This window comes from Botryllus schlosseri, chromosome 14, assembly GCF_051294905.1.
Source record: "Botryllus schlosseri isolate E-star chromosome 14, Bs_hap1, whole genome shotgun sequence".
NCBI lineage: Eukaryota > Metazoa > Chordata > Ascidiacea > Stolidobranchia > Styelidae > Botryllus > Botryllus schlosseri.
Window position 1 is genome coordinate 2,269,715 of NC_137249.1, and position 19,027 is coordinate 2,288,741.

General features: G+C 39.6%; 1 protein-coding gene across 1 annotated transcript in view; it reads left to right on the forward strand.

Annotated features, from left to right (window-relative positions):
• The first annotated feature begins 324 nt into the window (after nt 1–324).
• Nucleotides 325–19,027, forward strand: part of LOC145456165 (ephrin type-A receptor 4-A-like) — a 29,001-nt gene continuing 10,298 nt past the window's right edge. The window contains exons 1-7 of the mRNA XM_080334227.1: nt 325–2,554; nt 2,616–2,686; nt 9,157–9,317; nt 9,525–9,645; nt 9,997–10,107; nt 10,640–10,814; nt 11,884–11,988. Of these exons, the coding sequence (XP_080190353.1) occupies nt 2,482–2,554; nt 2,616–2,686; nt 9,157–9,317; nt 9,525–9,645; nt 9,997–10,107; nt 10,640–10,814; nt 11,884–11,988 (817 nt within the window). The 5' untranslated portion in view covers nt 325–2,481. The remainder of the gene's footprint in view (nt 2,555–2,615; nt 2,687–9,156; nt 9,318–9,524; nt 9,646–9,996; nt 10,108–10,639; nt 10,815–11,883; nt 11,989–19,027) is intronic.

Here is a 19,027-nt window from a genome sequence, read left to right on the forward strand (position 1 = left end):
TTGAAGTCCGGTTAAATTGAAGACGGACTAGTATTCAGACGATTCAGTATATCAATAATCGATACATCTATATCACAGTATTCAGTATCACAATTTGTCTGCTGTTTGGCATTGTTTTAAACTTGAATTTTGTAATCAATATTCATGTATGTATTGTATACTGTATAGGTTTAGACCCGGCTCTTGATTCAACAAACATGAAAAAGATGGAATAGGACGTTGCATATTTTTCCTTGATGTTTTTGCAACATATACACCGACTCATGAGTCATGATAAACATATACACGATCTGCGCATATGCATACAAGCAGTATACATTATGTGCATGTGCCGCTGGGCAAGGAAGGTACAGATATAGCCTTGGTAGTCTTTCCAAATCTTGCACCACCCCTCCATGCTATCTCGGTAATGCCCTGAGCGCCAATTGGGAAGGGATACCGGTGCTATTAGGTCTTCGGTCTGACCGGGCCGGGGATTTAACCCACCGCCTACCGACCAAGAAGCCGGACGTTCCATTACAGTATTACACTATCTTGTCTACGCTATCAAGTATACAATGGGCTGTATGGTAGCTTACTCATTATTTGACTGGTACTATTCCAGGTAAAATCAATTTCTTTTTGTATAACAGCATGCCAGTCTTGACTAAAGTGCTGCGCTGCTGTTATTGAAACACACACTGCAGTTATTTTGATGGCGTTCTCCGTCATTATCGCCAACTCCCAATATTGACACCGTTTCAACTCTGAGAGGTCAATCGCTTGTTCAAGGTGACAGATTAGCGCGGTCGTAAATCATTGGCAACTAACAATACGTGGGTGATAAAACCAGAATTACTTCCGAAATACCGGACTCGGGAATTTGCCAAATCTCTCGACAGTTCGCTAATTGACGGAATCCAACTGAACAGAAAAGTTTCAGTTCAGCCTCTGATGCATTTGCCAAAGAGAATGGTATAATATATCTCTGATGCGGCAAGTTGTAAATAAAGCACCCCAGATCAGACGTGTACAAACCTCTGAGCTGTATAAACACAATCTAGCAATATAGTTAGTTTACCGTAACCTAAATACTGTTTCAAGTATTTTTAGTTCTAGTTCTATCTTTAAAAGTGAGTAGTTGTAGTTCTAGTTCTAGTTCTAGTTTTTGTCGCCGAACAACCAGAAAAAGCGTGTCGTTGTTTGGCGCGAATCGTCATACCGGTATTCTGTTGTGTAATATTCTTACAGCCATTGCTAGCTCCCATCACTACCAACAGTGCCGTGGTAAGGGGCTAGTTTTTTGGTCTAAACCCCTCTCATTTCAATGCTCGAAACCCGAGGCCGATCCTATTTTGATTAAAAAATTCAATGAGTAGCTTCAGAATTGAATCTAGTTAATCTTGTAGTTGTAGTTCTATAGTTCTAGTTCTAGTTGCGAGATTTGTGAAGCTTGTAGTTATAGTTGCGCATTCTGAAAATCCAATCGTTTCTACAAGTCTGCTTCATAGATACATAACAAATGGCATGAAGAAAAAATGCCTCTGATCATAACAATGTGGCGAGAGAATACAAAGGTACCCAATAAGATGGGTCAAGGGCTTTATCAGGGATATTATAAAAGTGACACATCGATACCCGCCAGCATTGTCGAGGCGTCCCGAGCTCTGCGTCACTGCGCCTAAAGGATTGCGACGAGATTGAGCAAATAATGTCGACGAAAAAATGTTCTTGTAGACTCCCTGTGAATACAGTCGTGTATTTACTCGTGTGATGAGCGTACGAGAGTGCCGAGGTGGACGAGAGTGTAATTTTCACACGTTAGCACTGAGACGAGCGCTATTCATTACTGTAGTTTTCTGCACAAGATTTATTGCTCTCGGATGAATTTAGTTCTGTGAGATTGTATCTAAGCGTGTGTTTATGTGAGGCGAAGGTATTTGATTAGCTGGTTGCAGAGAGAACAGGCTGTCTGCCCATGTTCCATCAACTGTTGAACTAGGTTCCTGTCAGATATGTTGACGTATGCGTATGTTCCGATGGCCTTTACTGTTTTGGATTTTCTAGAGTATATATTGAGTAGGAATACACCATTCAATTCTCCACTTAAGTTCTGCACTTCCAGTATCTTCAAGGTAAGAATGGTATAAGATGACATCAGTATTTTCAGGAGAGCACATCGCACTCTGTGCCATGATTTCGCCACACCACGTAACTAACATACCGATTAGGTTTATCGCTGTCTAATCGACTGGTTTTCGCACGTATAGAACCACACAGAAGCGATCTGTACAGTTATCTTCAGTTTACGTGCGACACGTTTGTAGATGATTTGGGAGTTACACGATAAAACCTTGTCGCTAAGCTTAGCACGTTTTAATCTTCAGTTACCTAATTAGTTGTGTGAGTGAGTTCGTCTATGTTAAAGCTTCGATAGGTAAAGGTGCATGAGGAACTCCACACGGGAGGAATAGTATTATTGGATTATACGTCGGCGCCTATATGATGAATTTTGCCGGATTAGCTGTGCTATTTTGTGGCGTCTTTGCGATCGTACCGTCGGGCGCCGTTGAAGGTGAGTGGGTTTGTTTTGGTTCACTGAAATCCCAACAGCTGGTAAATCTTTCCCGTTTTAGTTGATTTGAAAGACACAAGACTCGCCACCACGGATTTGAACTGGGATGCTTACCCACCTGATGGGAGAGGAGTAAGTTTGATATCATTCGCGTATTACGGTTATATTTTCATGGACTACTTACTATATTGTTGCCCGTCGGTCAGTCTGACAATCTAAACTGGGAACACCATGATATCTACCTTACTTAAACTCAAAACTCCTGACACGCCAAGTGACTGATCTACTCCACATCGACATCAATATCATAATGTTTTTGAAAAAAGCACAGAAGTGTTTTAATTATCCAATATCATTTCCTTGGCAACTAACCAGTCCTTCACATCGCACACCTCCCCTCCGTGCAGCTGATTCCTAACGAAAATTACGATTAAAACAAACGCCCAGAGTTGATGAGATTCACACCTACCCTTCCTACATGATGCATACATGAAACCTGTTCCTAGTATGCATCCAGGTCATGTGCTATTAGGTTTAATGATAAGATCATTGATTAGCCCGTAAATATTGTTTGTTGGTACATTCACTTCTTGCATGACTAATTGAATAATATAGTTATATTCGTATATGTTATACAATTGTGTCCTGGAGTCGCTTTGTATGACTAAATATTGCGTCTAATTTGGGATCGTGGTTTCATGTTCCCTTGTAAGCTGTTTCAGAACAATCCGAAGTCGAGAATCATTACGTTTTTGATATTCACTGAACTAAAATACATCCGTCACTTGTGACATCAATCATTTTGTAGTAATAACATCCTGCCAAGATCTGATTAAAGCAAGTCTTAGGGCAGAAAAGAGAGAGCTGTAAAGTCCGATGAGACGTAATCACGATACGAAGTAACTAACGTTATTCGCAACATCAGCATATCATGATTGGAACGAGCGTGTCGTTTGATTGCCTTTGTCGATGCGCAGTAGAAACCGTTAATAACCATCGATCTTTCACTAAGCTTTCGTCCTATATCCTCATCAGAACGCGATTCAAAAAGGCCATTCCGGATTAGGGCATTTCTTGGCACATCTGATAAGGGGAAACACGCGTTAAAACATCGAGTTCGAAGACACTATAATTGAAATGGTTACCAGGGAATTCGGCATTTGACATTAAAAATATTATAACTATATTTATTATGGAAGCAATGTATCACTATTGCAATATATTCATATTTTTCCCAGTGACAGTCGGCTGTCACTCGCCCCTGACGAATGTCAGCCGAGAATATTTGGGTATATTTCAGTATGAATATATTATTCAATCGTGCACTGAAGTTCTGTACGTCCAAGAGTCACTTCAAATACGGCATCGATGTATTCCAAGATGAAATTTTCACTGAATTTGAATCGTGAAACACGGCAATTGGTCAATTCAGCATGTTTAATTCGGCATTTAGTATGTAAGTAATGATATATTCGGGTTTGGAATCAGGGTTCGGTAATCGGTAGGGTTACCATATGTCCTCTTAAGAGGATTTGTCCTCTTTTTTGGAATTTGTTCTCTTTTTCTAGAAAACGTGTTGAAATATTTGCAAAAATTGGACCCCGACGTACTGAAAGGCAGGGTTGGTTAAAAAAAAAACGAAAAATACGGCCCGACGGATATTTCGGGAGCGAGATCGAAAAATGACCGTTTTTTGTCAAGCCATGTGGCTTAGTAATAAACAGGTATTAAGAGAGTCGAGTCGGAAAAATGACCTTTTTTAGTCAACACAATACTATTTCCCGAATTCTTTTCCAAATCACCCGTTTTCTCCTCCGGTATGATAGCTTTTAAAATTTTTGAAAAGTGCCCTCTTCTTCGGATTTCAAAATATGGTAACCATAGGGTTAGGGTACGGTTAGGGTCACGAATATGGATTAGGGTAGGTTAAGATTGGGACTTGGGGCCGGCAAGAGCCAGATTCGCTGATAACCCTTGAAGTCGGCCCACATGTTTTGAACTTCAGCACTTCTCAAAAAACAACTTTAAACTTCGATTGTATGAATCAGTTTCGTTATTCAATTATTATAAGCAATAAGAAGCAATCAATATCGAATTACTGAATACTTAAAGTATTTGTTTGCTCGTTGCGAACGGCTGGTTGGTGACGTTTCACCCCAAGTTCAGTCGCGTCTTTGAATATTCACTAAAATTCGACTGACATCGCTGACAAAAATAACATATTTGATATAAATCAAACCAATGTGAGAAAAATAGAGGGACGGGCGAGTTCGATCGATGAATCAAATCCCGAGGTATACCTCCCGACCAAGCAGTGAGAGACGATGTTTTCGAGTACTTAAAGAGTTAATTCACCAATTAGAATTATAGTTTCGACACCATACCTTCCACAGTAGAAGGATGCGAATCTCGATTGGCCGTATCGCAGCATGCGAAACCTGTATTACAAAGCTACACACGTTGGTGAAAATTACGTTTCTGTGAAGTTGCGGTCAAAGCCGACAGCATTGTCACAAAGTGAAATGAAATAGGTCCGGTCAAAAATACCAATAGTTTTCAATGCGATGGAGAACTGTCACTGTAATGGCCATGGTCGTATAAAAGGTACTTATGTGAATACTCAACTGTAAGCCTACCGCTCGATTCAGAGCCGAATCAATCAGGTATACTCGATTTTTTCCCAGTCCGGTACGCTGTCGCTTGTTTTGAAAAGTGAGCTAATCCGTCCCAGATCCGCGCAAATGTGATATAACGATCTCTGACTGAGTTAATCGAATCTCTTGGGAGAGGAAATATTTCGAATTTTCTCGGCCGCCCGGAAAACGCCGCTGAGATTCATTGAACCTGCGCACGTGAATATTCAATTCAATTTGCGTAAGTGGATGATATCTGCGCGTGGGGTAATGTCCGCCCGCATCGGGTGGAGATGCACGAATCGTGGTTTATTGGGATCCAGATACAGTCCGGTTGAGTTAAATGGAATCCGGCTACAATGTGGCTCCCCGATCGTACAAATTGTACAATGTACAATTGTACATACCATATTATTACGTCACCAATTTTGGAACGAATATCTTGAAAGATATTCGACTTGGAGGTACAGAACTTCAATATACAATTGAATAGTATATTCATATTGAAATGAACCCGGACACTCGTCAGGGGTTGTTGGTGAAATGGGAGTTACGAAATAACTGGGTAAGCTCTGCCCCACTCCGTGGTTTACACAGTTCCGCATTCAGCGTTACCTAGGGTTACCATATTTTGACTTCCTCAGAAGAGGACACTTTTCAAAAATTCATGTGAATTAGCAGCTCCGGCAAGGGAGTTGTCAACATCTGTGTTTTAATGAAATAACATCTAATTTTCAACCACCAGCTCACTCGTTAAACGCGGAATCGATGTATAGGCGCACGTTGCCACGATAGTTCATATAGTTGCATCGCTTTTCAGCCGCTAACAACCATTCTCAAGCATAGAACGTACGTTCTTAAATTTCCCATGGGGGATTATATCACTAGAGCCACAGAATCCTATCCGCAGATACCTTGTCGTGGGTAATATCAGGGATGATATCTCGTGGTCGATGATCGCGCCTCATTTTCAAAGGGGGATGTTTCTACCTCGCTTTACGATGCAAATCTTATGAGCCGACATCTGGTGTTGTTAATACCTGCAGGTGAAATTCAGGTCGCATCGACCTTATCCGCTGTTGAGCGATATGGTTATGTCACAAATGGTATCTATCGAATCGAAGGTATTTATAGTCTGTAAAATTAGAATCTTTACTTATGAACAAAGGTCACTTACTTTTGGAGGTACAGAACCTCAATATCACAATTGATTAATATATTCATATTGAGATAAATTATTTGAATTATTGAAATATACCATTCTATTGTATATTGAAACGTCAGTAAAGGGTGGAATCATATATGAAACACGAGTTACATCATATTCACCCCATTTCCATCAGCAAGGCTCCGTGGGCGCCATTTTTCAGAACCTCAAGCCACAATCGATTCTGTTTGGATAGGTGCTATCGGAACGAGGTGTGAGCTAGTACGACATTCACCTCGTAACGTAAATAAACACTATTATCCCGCTCCACACAAAAGTTCCTTGTCGTGCAATAAGCGTGCGAGGGTCGCGAGCTATTCAAGCCAAATGACACGCGACCATATGCTGTCAATAGTTACTGGTGTATCACTTCATAGCACAGAATTATGAATGGATATAGGATTATGTTGTTCTGATGAATCTAATGTGATGCATTTTGTCGATCTAAAGGCGTTTTCTTCCCTATTGTTATTAAATTTGTCAGTCATCGATGTCTTTCAGTTGAAGTGCGGGGAATGATGGTATTGGTGTCAGAGTCACGAGCCAAGGTACAAACATCCAGCTTGTGTTGAAGTTGAGTTATGGCGAAAATTGCTAGTCCCTTTTAGACTTCTGTTGCTCCCGAATCCAATGCACGGATCAATGAAACTTTGCACTGAAATCTACATCGATAAATCCTAATTATTATTCTCCATTCCTTAACGACCAAGGTCACCTTATTGCATTGCACCATACGTACATCTTCGGAGTTGATGTCGGAAGTCGAACACAATATAACGGTCCGGCGTTTCGTATGTTTATGCACAAGCTCATAAATATTGTATGCTAATTCATAAGAAAGAGATGCCTTCACTCTGTTTATCTTTACACATTTACATCACAATCAATCTTCGTCAAAGTTGACAGGCGAATAAAATTCTTTATCGGGTCCCAACATATTGGGTTTCAGTCGGACATCATCGTCATATGTAGCGGGGCATTCTTGAACGTGCGCGTGTCACCCCTGGGGATATAAACGGTGTACTAAAGTACTATGGTACATAGATTCGAAACTTGTCGGATTCGAGGTATTCCCAAGGCGTGAAACGGACGGTTTTTCGAGTGAAGCGTATTGCAACTGCAATACTATAGTTTCTCCACTTTCAAACGTCAATCTTAACTGTATTCGCAATGCTATATAAACCAGACTTGGATAACAAAAAAATTTCCAGCTTTTATAAATTAGATTAGAATTTTATCCATACCGCTTTTTCCAAACTAATCTAAGAATCATGATTCTAGCTACGCATATTTTCCTAATTATATTAGAATTAGAATTATAGAGACACAGGTTTTTCCAAATAATATTACAATTAGAACTGCTGAGTTCGGAAAACTTGGAAAATTGAATGAAGTTCAGTTCATATCAAATCAGACCCCATTCTCACAATCACGAGATACACAAAAGTATGTGCAGCAAGCTTGGATAGTTTCGCACTGTATACATTTCTCCTGTTGCATTATCAGGAACCAGAAATTCAATTCGAATTAAAATTAGAGCGTAGGAACATTTCACAAATTAGATTAAAATCAGAGCAATGAAACATTTACCAAACTAGACTAGAATTAGAATATCAGCATTTTGGCCTAATTAGTGTAATTATAGACAACTAGAATTATCTAGTTGTCCAAGTCTGCAACTAATGAGGAAAATAAAACATTGAACAAAGGCTCCATATGGCCAATTATCCATGCTCCATATTATTGCTTATTCTAAAACTTCTCAGTGGAACTCGTATTACAACAGCAGTGATATCTTTTTCATGGCAGAGTATGGTATCTGGCTGAAAGCATTTCCAACACCATATTCGAGGGCGGTTTTTCATTACACCATATACGGTGGAACTCGTGAACCGCCTTATAAGGAGCCGGACACCACCATTTTGATTTACACTGCTGTCGTCATTATTTTATTGCCGAGGTGTTACGTATGATCCATTCCATGTATATTACTGCTACCTAGTCACTAGTCAGTATCACAATGCGAATTATCAATTCGCATTTTTGCATTTCCTTACATACGTCTCTGCCGTCCTAAGTCATCGATTCCTCTTATAATAAAAAATAATACTTCGGAACTGTCAAATATAAACTTATTACTATCAGCCGGTGCCAGTCGCGATAAGCCTTCTCTCAGCTAGTGTGAAAGCCGCTAAGTAATTCGAGAGTCGGCAATGATGATGGTCGCCAATTTCACGGGTGCTACCGCTTTGTGTTGTGTTATCCGCCCCGCCGAATGATTGAAGCTGATTGATACATCAAACCTCAATTTTGCACACCAGTAACGATGTTTATTTTCATAAACGACCTAGCAAATATTGTTAGGAATTACTGAGTTGGGGCTGGAATTCTTCAAAGTCTGTTTCTCTGATAAATGCGTCGCAATTTTACGCCTTTTGATCTTAAAACGGAGTAAAGAATTATTATTAGATCCCTACAATTGCATGCGCCAGCGGGGTATATTAATATATTGATTTCAAGAGCTTCTTCGATGTACAGAACTTCAATACCGGTATACAATTGAATACGCAGACCTAGTTTGTCTCAACAGAAGGCGTTCTTCGCCTTGATATACGAAATTGGTGATGTCGTATTTGGTGATACGATTGTTGATACACAGTGTTGTTTCCAATTCTCTACTATAGTTGCTGACGATTACCCCTGAAGAGTGTCTTATTTATTTTATTATGAATACACAATTCAGTTTTATATCAATTTTCCAGTGGACGGAAGCGAGCAACACCGACGAAAACGGGGAGCCGCTCCGCACGTTTCAAGTGTGCGGGATCAGGACGCCGGGACAGAATAACTGGTTCAGAACGGACTATATCGAATTGAAGGAAGGCGCGAAGAATGTGTTTGTCGAGGTTAAATTTACGATCAGGTAAGATTTCGTAGCGGTGTTTGCGATGGCATCGTAAATCGCTGTTTATCGTGACTTTAATGTGCCAGTTCCGAAATCCATTGCAATGACCAGGCCTGGGCATAATGATTCGAGTATACTCGAATCTGAATGAAGTATTAACCGTCATCATTTGACTCAAGTATCGAGATTTTTTCTAGTAAGTCACGGCTTGATCGTTCCGTTCAGATCATGCCACGACATCCCAAACGTCGCTTCTTGCAAGGAAACCTTCAACCTCTATTATCTGGAGGCCAATTCTCAGCATTCTGGGAGAGAAAAATTCATGAACGAGAGGGTTTATAAAAAGGTGACTATATTTTCCGATTCTATTCCGATTTGGGGTTTGATACTCAAATGGAAAGGTGATGACCCCCTATCAGTGTCAGGGTTATAAATATGAGTATATTGTTCAAATGTACTATTGAATAATATACTCATATTGAAATGAACCCAAATATTTATATATAGTGCATGTTATTTCTAATTCTCTACTAGGCGCTGACTATTACCCCTGACGAATGTCAGCCGAAAATATTCGGTTTCATTTCAATATGAATGTATTATTCAATCGTATATTGAAGTTCTGTACCTCCAAGAAGCTCTTCAAATGTATTAGAAAGTTGATTGGACAAATTCTTATTTGTGACATCATACGCAGGTGGACACGATCGCCACGGATGGGCGTTTTCCTGTCGAGTCGCACGCGACGAACATCGAAACGCGCGAAATTGGACCGATCGACGGGAAGGGAATATACGTAGCCTTTCAGGTTGGAGCTTTTTACCTCAATGCGACTTCTTATCTCCTGCCTATCATGAACAAAGAAATAGTATCCCCCGCGTAACGAATATGACCTGGAGCTCTCTCAATGTAACTAGATAATTATAGTTGTATAATTAGGCTAATAAGAAGGAAATTCCGGTAATCTAATTCTAATCTAACTTGTGAAATGTTTCTATGCTCTCAATTTAAGTCTAATCTAATTTACGCTTTTCTTGAAAATGCTACAGCAGAACTATACTTTGCGGGTACAGTGTGCGGGTACACGGCGAAACGAGCCAATCTTGACGTTCATACATCACAATGGATTTGGTATAAACTGAACTACAATTTGGTATTCGAATCAATTTCCAAGATTTTGCGAATTTAGTAAGTCTAATTCTAATCTAATCTGGAAATATTCTAGTTGTCAAACCGCTGATGGTATGCGGGCATTTTGTAATGCCGGTTTCAACTCCATCTTGGGCGGGCGGGTCAATGCATCATAGTGTTTCTAATTACTGATGCGATGTAATTTTCAGGATACCGGAGCCTGCATGTTGATTTATTATATCCGCGTTTACTACAAGAAGTGCGAAGACGTGATAACCAATTTGGCAAGCTTCGAGAGCACCGTTACCGGACCGAAAGTGACCTCGCTCGTGAAAGTAACCGGGAAATGCGTTCCCAATTCAATATGGACTCAAAATATGTTCGGTGAGATATCTTTCTACTGTTTTCCAGCCCTGCCCGATTCATTTTTACGAACCACGTGAAATTAGCATGTGATTGAGCTACCATGTTTATCTCACAGTATTGTAATCATGTGTCGTTTCCGCACAGCATTGGTAATATATCTTGAACCTTGAACGTAACAGCCCTCAATATCCTCTTTGCGCTGTATTCTGGCTGTTAATGATATCAATTGCGTGTCGATCTACGCCTATGCGGTGTAATAGACTGCTGTGGGAACCTTGTGCTGAATTTCCGGCACGCATGAGTCGCCGGGCTTGATTAGGAAATGTAATATCAAGCAAATAATAATACAATATCGCGTTATAACCTGAATCCGCTTTGTATATCACGAGCAATTTCATATGTAAATTTTTCACTAGATTTTTCATTAAATTTTTCACATTCACTAGGGCTATGCAAAATCGAGTGCCTGACTGTATCACTCAATATGACATTTTGAGAGTAATTAGTATATGAATGATGTGGAAAATTCAAATATGTACCTTTTATGCGACCATAAAGGATATGATGCCAAGACAGCATCACATTAAAGTGTATTGGGTATATTTCCGACCATGACTATTTCGTCGCACTTCGTGTCAATGTTGTGGGTTGATCGCGACTTCACAGAAATCTCATTTCCAGTGACGTGCGGGCTTTCTAATTCATGTTTCGATACGACCAATCGAGGTTTACAGCCAGAGTGAAAAATATTGTGATACAATAATTTTAGGTCTGATGATGTAGTACTCGGTTGCTGAGGCTGTATATTTCAGCACCCAGAACATTGTAACTACCTGAAATGCTCATTTACGAGACTTCACGCTTAGTACGTCCATCCTAAATTATTGCGCTCCAAATATTGAAGTGCTTCAAATAATTCAATCTGGCCAGCCTCTGAGGCTGGCCGAGAGAGAGAGAGGCCGAGTATGTGTCTCAAATCGTATTAGAACTTGTCCGACATTACTATCATTTACGGTGGCTGGCAGGATTAGTAATTCTGTTTTCAGTGTGGCTTCTTCCATAAAATTCTTGCCGAATTGATTTCCAGGCCCCACAATGCGTTGTAACGGGGAAGGCAAATGGAAAGTGCCGGACGGCGAATGTCAATGCCTGCCGGGATATGAGCCCAATGAAGCACGTACCGAGTGTTTGGGTGAGTAAACTAGACGTCTGTTGGACTAGAAAAGACGGATGTTCGATGTGAACTATGTTTACAGCGCCTAGTTAGCGTGCGGCAATTTTCGATCCATTAAATGGACAGTTATTTATGCATAAAGATGTTGAAGTGCCGGAGTATACTCACAGGTCTCAAATCTTAGCAATCTTAGCAAGTTACATGACTGTGTGTTCTGCAACCAAACTTATACCAATTACGATTGTAAATCACGGAGCAGCTAGTTGAACGTGCATGTGTAAATGTGTATTCATATCAAGTTTACGAGGTATAGCTGATGCGTAATTGATTGGCTATACCTTCCTTTGGAGATGAAATTTTACTGCCTCAAGTGCGAGTCGGGGTGCTGTAGGAAAAATCTGCATGCAGGGTAAAAAATGAACTGGTTTTCGTCTCGTTGCAGAGCACATAGCCATAAATTATGTAGAAACCTCGGATAAAACGAAGTGACGGATGGATATTTCCGGTGTGCGACTGTTTATACGCGAAACGCGACTCTAAAATCAATCGGAAGTGAGATTTGCTTCAACCTGTTTTCAAGGGCTGAAATACTGATTTGCTATTCTTACATTACGTCCACATTAAAAAATTCCTTTCAGCGTATCGACTGTAACCCCGCATATGGCATAGTTGGACAACTGGGATATTTTCAGCAGTTCTTAATTAGATTAGAATTAGAATTACTGAATTTTCGATAACTTGGAAATTGAATCAAATTCCTAGTCAGAAGGAAATACGATAAAAAGTTAAAGGGAGAATATTGGAATTAGATCACTAGGATTTCTCTCATATTATTATAATTACACAACTAGGATAATATAGTTATTCAATTCCTACTCCACTATTATACATATAATCATCGGAGGCCGTTTCACGTTGTATGCTATTTTATCGGCATTGGGATTGCAAAGTTTGAGTTTTAGAACAAAAACCGTGGCGTCCATTTCATCCTAGTCGCGTTGCATAGTGTCATCAAATATTGATGGCGCGCTGGAGACGATCTGTACTTTTGGGATAAGCCGGCGGGATTAGGCGAAAAACACGCTTTAAGTCCAAACGCGTGTAGATGTACTGATATTCGCTACACGTGTCGCAAAGTATAATTGGTCACATGTATGCAAATGTGGTCCACCCATTGTAGCATCCAGTGATATGCAGTAAACGAAAATAGTATTCACGGATTCCAATTCAATCTCTGTTGGACAACTGTAGTAATTTTTTTCAAAATTAGATTGGAATTAGAATAATAGCTACACAGGTTTTGCCAAATTAGGCTATAATTAAAATTATAGCTACATAGTATAGTATGTTTCCAAATTAGAATTAGTATTATTAGTATTAATAGAATTATAGATGCATAGTTTTTCCAAAGTAGATTACAATTAAAATTTGCGGAAACTGAAAACATCACGCTCTCACGCTCTGCTGTGAAAAGTAAAGGAAACAATAATTTAGTATAGAATTAAAATTAAAGAATAGAAAGATTTCACAAATTTGAGTAGAATTAGATTACTTGTATTTCGCTCTGATTTAGTGAAACTAGGCAACTAGAATTATCTAGTTGAAAGTTGACCAAGTCTACGTGAATGTGCTGTTAACCTGAATTGCACCCTATGCTATGGTGGAAATCTAGTAAATATACATAATTTCAACCCATGGATTTACATTTCAGGCGGTCGTGACTATTTTAAGCCTGTCTTATGCAGATACAATACATCGCATTGCTGTGATACTACAGAGCAAGTAACAATATGTGTTGTAGTTTCATAGACATACACTGATAAACTGTCTTAATGTCGACACTGCACACATTCGTATTTTACCAACGGTGTCTCTATCCGTGTGGGTTTTAAGTGTATAATTAGGCCCTTTCACGTCGCTTCTACATGACACGCGATACCGGTCGCATTTGTTCCGCGTGTTGGGATCGAGTTTTGTCGAGGTAATGTTTCGCAGATCCTTTCAAAGCCTCGTCTTCGTGACCCTTCTGCTTTTTGAACGCCTCGCTTTATTCAGTCCCACGAAAACTGAACGTCTTCGATAATATAGGCAATTCTAGTTGACCAATTAGACTAATTAGAGTGAATTGCCAGTAATCTAATTCTAATATAATTTCTGGTTTTCCTGAAAATGCTACAGCAGAACTGTATAGTGCGAAACGAGCCAAGTATAGTGTAACCGAAATTTGCCATTCTCGTGCCTATGTGAATGAACTCTGGCTTGATATAAACTTGGGGGTACCGGTCCGGTACCACAGGAGGCAATGTCCTCTTCAAAAGTAAATGGTCCTACGGGACGCCCAAAGGTCCTCTTTTCCCCCACATCTGAACAATCAGTTTAAACAATCTTTTTAAAACTAAGTTTTTGTTTTTGTGTCTGATGTAATTTTTTCCTGTAACTACCAATGAAATGTCAAACTTTTAACTGACAATACTACTACTATCGTTTTACTTGCCGAAAAATGTACTGTTTTTGCGTACTGAAAAGTAGGTATACCTATATAAACTGAACTTATTCTATGTTGTGTATCTTTCAAATTTGGATTAAACACAATTTGCAGTAGCATTTATTACAAACTTTCCGTTTTGTTGAAATCATGTTCTAATGGTTCTCATTTTTAGCACTGTTGTTGATGCGCACTGCACAGTTGTTGATGCACTGTTGTGGAATCGCCGGTACTCCACAGTAATGTAATAGATGTGTAATGTCGTAGACATTAGGCGAAAATGTAGGGTTTGCTAAGCCTTGCTGATTAAGGTGGGGGTTCGACAAGTCAGTAACGTTAAGAACCACTTCCCTACAGGCATGTATGCTAAATTGCAAATGCTGCATGGTCAATATATTCTCATGTTTCTCACATCGGACGTACTAACGGAAACCCCGCCTTCGCATGTTCGGCTCTTTTTGAAGTAGCGAAAGGACCAGAGAACATTCCTGCCTCGTTAAGAAGGCTGCTCCCTTTTGTAATACACGTCACTGACATCCTTGCAGTATAAATCAAAATGTGATTCAGCTGTTCGGGACAAAAGAAGATGGCGGCGCATTCGAAAAGTGAGATTGAATGGTGCTGTATTGTTACGGCACAATCGAAGCACGCTGACATTGTGTGTACCCAAAATATCGTTACTGACACCCGATCCAGGGTTTTGTCCGTGTCGCGGTCGCTTCTGTCCAATTACGTTCTCACAAGATCCGTTAAATACCAAACATCTCGCTATAGTCTGTGACAATCAGCCATAATTAGAAATCGAAGCGCGCTTATCATCGGTTAGAAAACAATGATATGCCAGACTTGGACAACTATAGAGAATTCTAGTTGTATAATTAGACTAATTAGATCGAAATGGCGGTGATTTAATTCTAATGCTTCTATGCTCTCGTTGTAATTCTAATCTAATTTCTCTTTCTTCTAAGTTTTCACGAATTCAGTAATTCTAATTTTAATCCAATTTGGAAAAAAAACTTAGTAGATATAATTCTAGTCTAATTCGGAAAAATCGTGTTACTTTAATTCTAATTTTAGTCTAATTTGGAATAGGCTAAACCGGTGAAATTCCAATTCTAATATAATTCGAAAAAGCTGGAAATTTTGCCGTAGCGAAAACGTCAACACGAGAATAAACTCTAATATATGATATGTACTGGATTTTTTTTGTTATATTTCTTTGTAACTCGGAATTTCATTCAATTTTCACCTCTTTGCGAATTCAGTAATTGCGATAAAATGCGTAGCTATCATTCCAATTCTAATCTAGTTTGGAAAAGCTGGCAATTCTCTAGTTTTCCAACTCTCGCTCGGTGCTGTGTTATCAGAACAAGGGTAGGACACAACTATCGAGCACTCAAATCCAATTGTAATGATTTGAGTCGTGTTGCGAATGTAGATTTTTTTAAGGGTAACGACAATATATAGATTCTATCTAATCGTACAACCGAGCCACCACAGTTCAGGTATAGTCCAAGGGTGCAGACACCCAATCGACATTTATTGCTCGTTTTTCTTCGAAATCAAACATCAAACAAACGTGTGGCTCAGCGCACCTCGACAGCAGCATAATGCGATCTTGCTAACATAACAAGATCGCATTAACGAGCCATAAACGGCTCCTGTTGGCAATACATGCCTTTAGTGTCAAGTACAAATGCCATGTATTTTGAATTGACAACGAGACTAATGCTACAAATATTGGCTCTCAAAGGCGAACGTTGTTGTTTCAACAGGGAAAACAAACGGGATCGATTCGCTATTGAATTGATTTTCTATAAGCCGCTGCTATGCGCGAACCTTTTACGGTTTGGCTGATGGCGGACATTTTTTTTATCTTTTGTTCCGGCAGAGGCTGCGGCGCTTGAGCCATTTTAGTATCGCAGCATACGCAAAATGTAATACAATGCTATACGTACGTTAGTGGAAATGAAATATATGTGAACTGTGAAGTCGTGGTCAAACCACAGCGTTGTCACACAGTTCAATGAAATAGGCATGGTCGAAATAATACCAAATTATGTCTATTGTGATGTAGAACTGGTATTGTATTATTTGTGATCGGATAAAAGGTACATATTTGGACTTTTCACATCTTTCATACTGTTATGACGTGATACTCTGATATTCGATTTTGTCACTGATGATTTCATTTTACGCGGATTCGATGCATTCGCCTTTGCTATGTCGCGTAATTCTCTAGTGGATATTTCGTGAATGGCATAAAAGCGCCCGCTTTATAATCCAGGCTCCAACAGAGGCGGCATTATGGGGCTCAGACGTCGAGAAATTTCGGTCCCTTTGTGTGAATCATGACAGTTGCCAGTTATTTGGGGCTGACAATAACGAATGATGTGTCATAAAAACAGCGTAATTGAATTTTTGTTGTCCTCAAGCTCGTTTTATACCAGTACGCTTTCGATATTATAGGTTTGAGCAAATTATTGCAAACTATTCCTTGATCTAAACAAAAACAGGCCGAATTCCAGCGCATATTTACTGATGTAAGATATGACGCAATTGGATTGGGCTGAAAACACGTTTGTGGCTTTGATTGTGAACTTTCTACCCTTTATTAGCTTGAAAAAAGTCAGAATTGCAATATTCGATTCTATAGTTTGTTTTCCGTGCGGTTAAACCGCGTTACTCAAATCTCGCGCTAATGATTCAGACGCGATTTCAAAGCCGCGACGTCTTCGTAATGGATCGAGATACACTTGATCTATTTTCGAGCCGATGTATTAAAATAGTGATAGTGGGTTCGCGAGGGGATAATGAAACGCGCGGGTCATCATTTTATTAAATATTCCCGATATCAAAGGACGAAACTCTAATGATATGACGAGGAACTGTAATACGAACTTGTCGGAATCTTTGAAAGGGTGTTGATGTCAAATCCGACCTCATCCGAAGCCATATCGCTTGTTTTCCGGTGTTTCAATGCTCCGAATGACATAAATTGTCAGTGTTATACACCCAGAAGGGTGCCCGACTCGCTGTATGGTTGCTTGCAATCTTAGAGACCAGGAATTCGACCACATAACTTTAGTGATGTTTTCAAACGATGTTTGGTATTTCGAAACCCATCGCACAAGGTCTAAATCAACAGGAAATTTCATGTAAAACTACCTTGAAACTACAATCATATCTGCATTGCTTCAGTGTCGGCGGATGGAGAAATTCATATTGAATTCTTTCCAATTCTCTGTTCGTTGCTGCCGATTACCGCTGACTAGTGTCAGCCGAATATATTCGGGAGTATTTCAGTATGAATATATTATTCGACACATATTTAGCCGTAGCTCATTTCCGCATGATCACTCTGTCTGTTGAATTATGCCGTGACCAACACCATCCAAATCTTATTAAGCAGATAATGCGTTAAAATGGGTCGCATCGGCTGGGCGGCGAAAATCTCGGTTAATTTTAGAAAATCTTGTTATCTATGAATATTCTGTTGGTGACGCGATTTCTGTAACCCTCACGGCAACCCGAAACGTCTCCCTTTGTCTGGTGGAAATTGACTGATTGTTCGCTATATCGCAAAATGAACTTTTTAACAGGATTGCCCGAAAGGTCAATTAGTTATGGCTCACGCTTCTAATTTGTAAAGTGCTCTTTGTGGATTGCTTGATGCCGGCATACTTAGGTGTGAGTAAAATTTGTAATATTTGTTCGAAAGTGCAATTTCTGCTAACATAAGACCAATTATGTCATATCTATAACGTAACCACGGGGATATTATGTTGAATTCGCAATGTTATTCATGATTCGGCCCTTTTACGTCAATAGTTGCAACGCCAAACACGTCCGGACACGGATATCATTGATTCTGACTCGAGAGTGTCGCGCGTCTGTTAGTCATTGGAAACGGCTTGTTTACGAGCTGGATTTTGTTAGTAAATATTGTACAGGAATTGGCGAGTTATGTCGAGGGGATATCAAGTGTGTCTACTTGTGACGTCGTTTATGTAATACACGTCTGACGTCATCTTAAATTTGTAATACCAGGTCTAGCAAGGGATGTCCCACTTAATATCTGTACAAAACTTTAGATTGTGAAAGATGTAATTGAAGGCTATGAGTGGTAACAATATTAATGGATACAAGCTCGCTACTATTAGCATTAGGCGGTGTAGCAGCTTCTTTAATATATTAAAGTGAGACTGGTGCATTAATGCACTTTAGCGGCATTGATGTTGACGCGCATACGCGAACTTCCTTGGTTCTTATCAGCAGTCTTTTAATGGTCAGTATTATTTAGTTGAATACGGTTAAAAATTATTCACTCACTCTAAAAAGATTTATTAATATAAACGAAATCAAACCAAAACTTCCAGGAACTCAGTTGCGTCAATTCAAAGTATCAGCAACCTGAGAAACATACGCACTGCACATGGAAAACCTTGTATAACCTAACCATGTATCGTACAACGCGGACTTCGACAACTAGATAATTCGTGCTGACTAATCGGACTAATGAGAGGGAAATGCCGGTAATATAATTCTAATCTAATTTTTGAAATGTTTCTA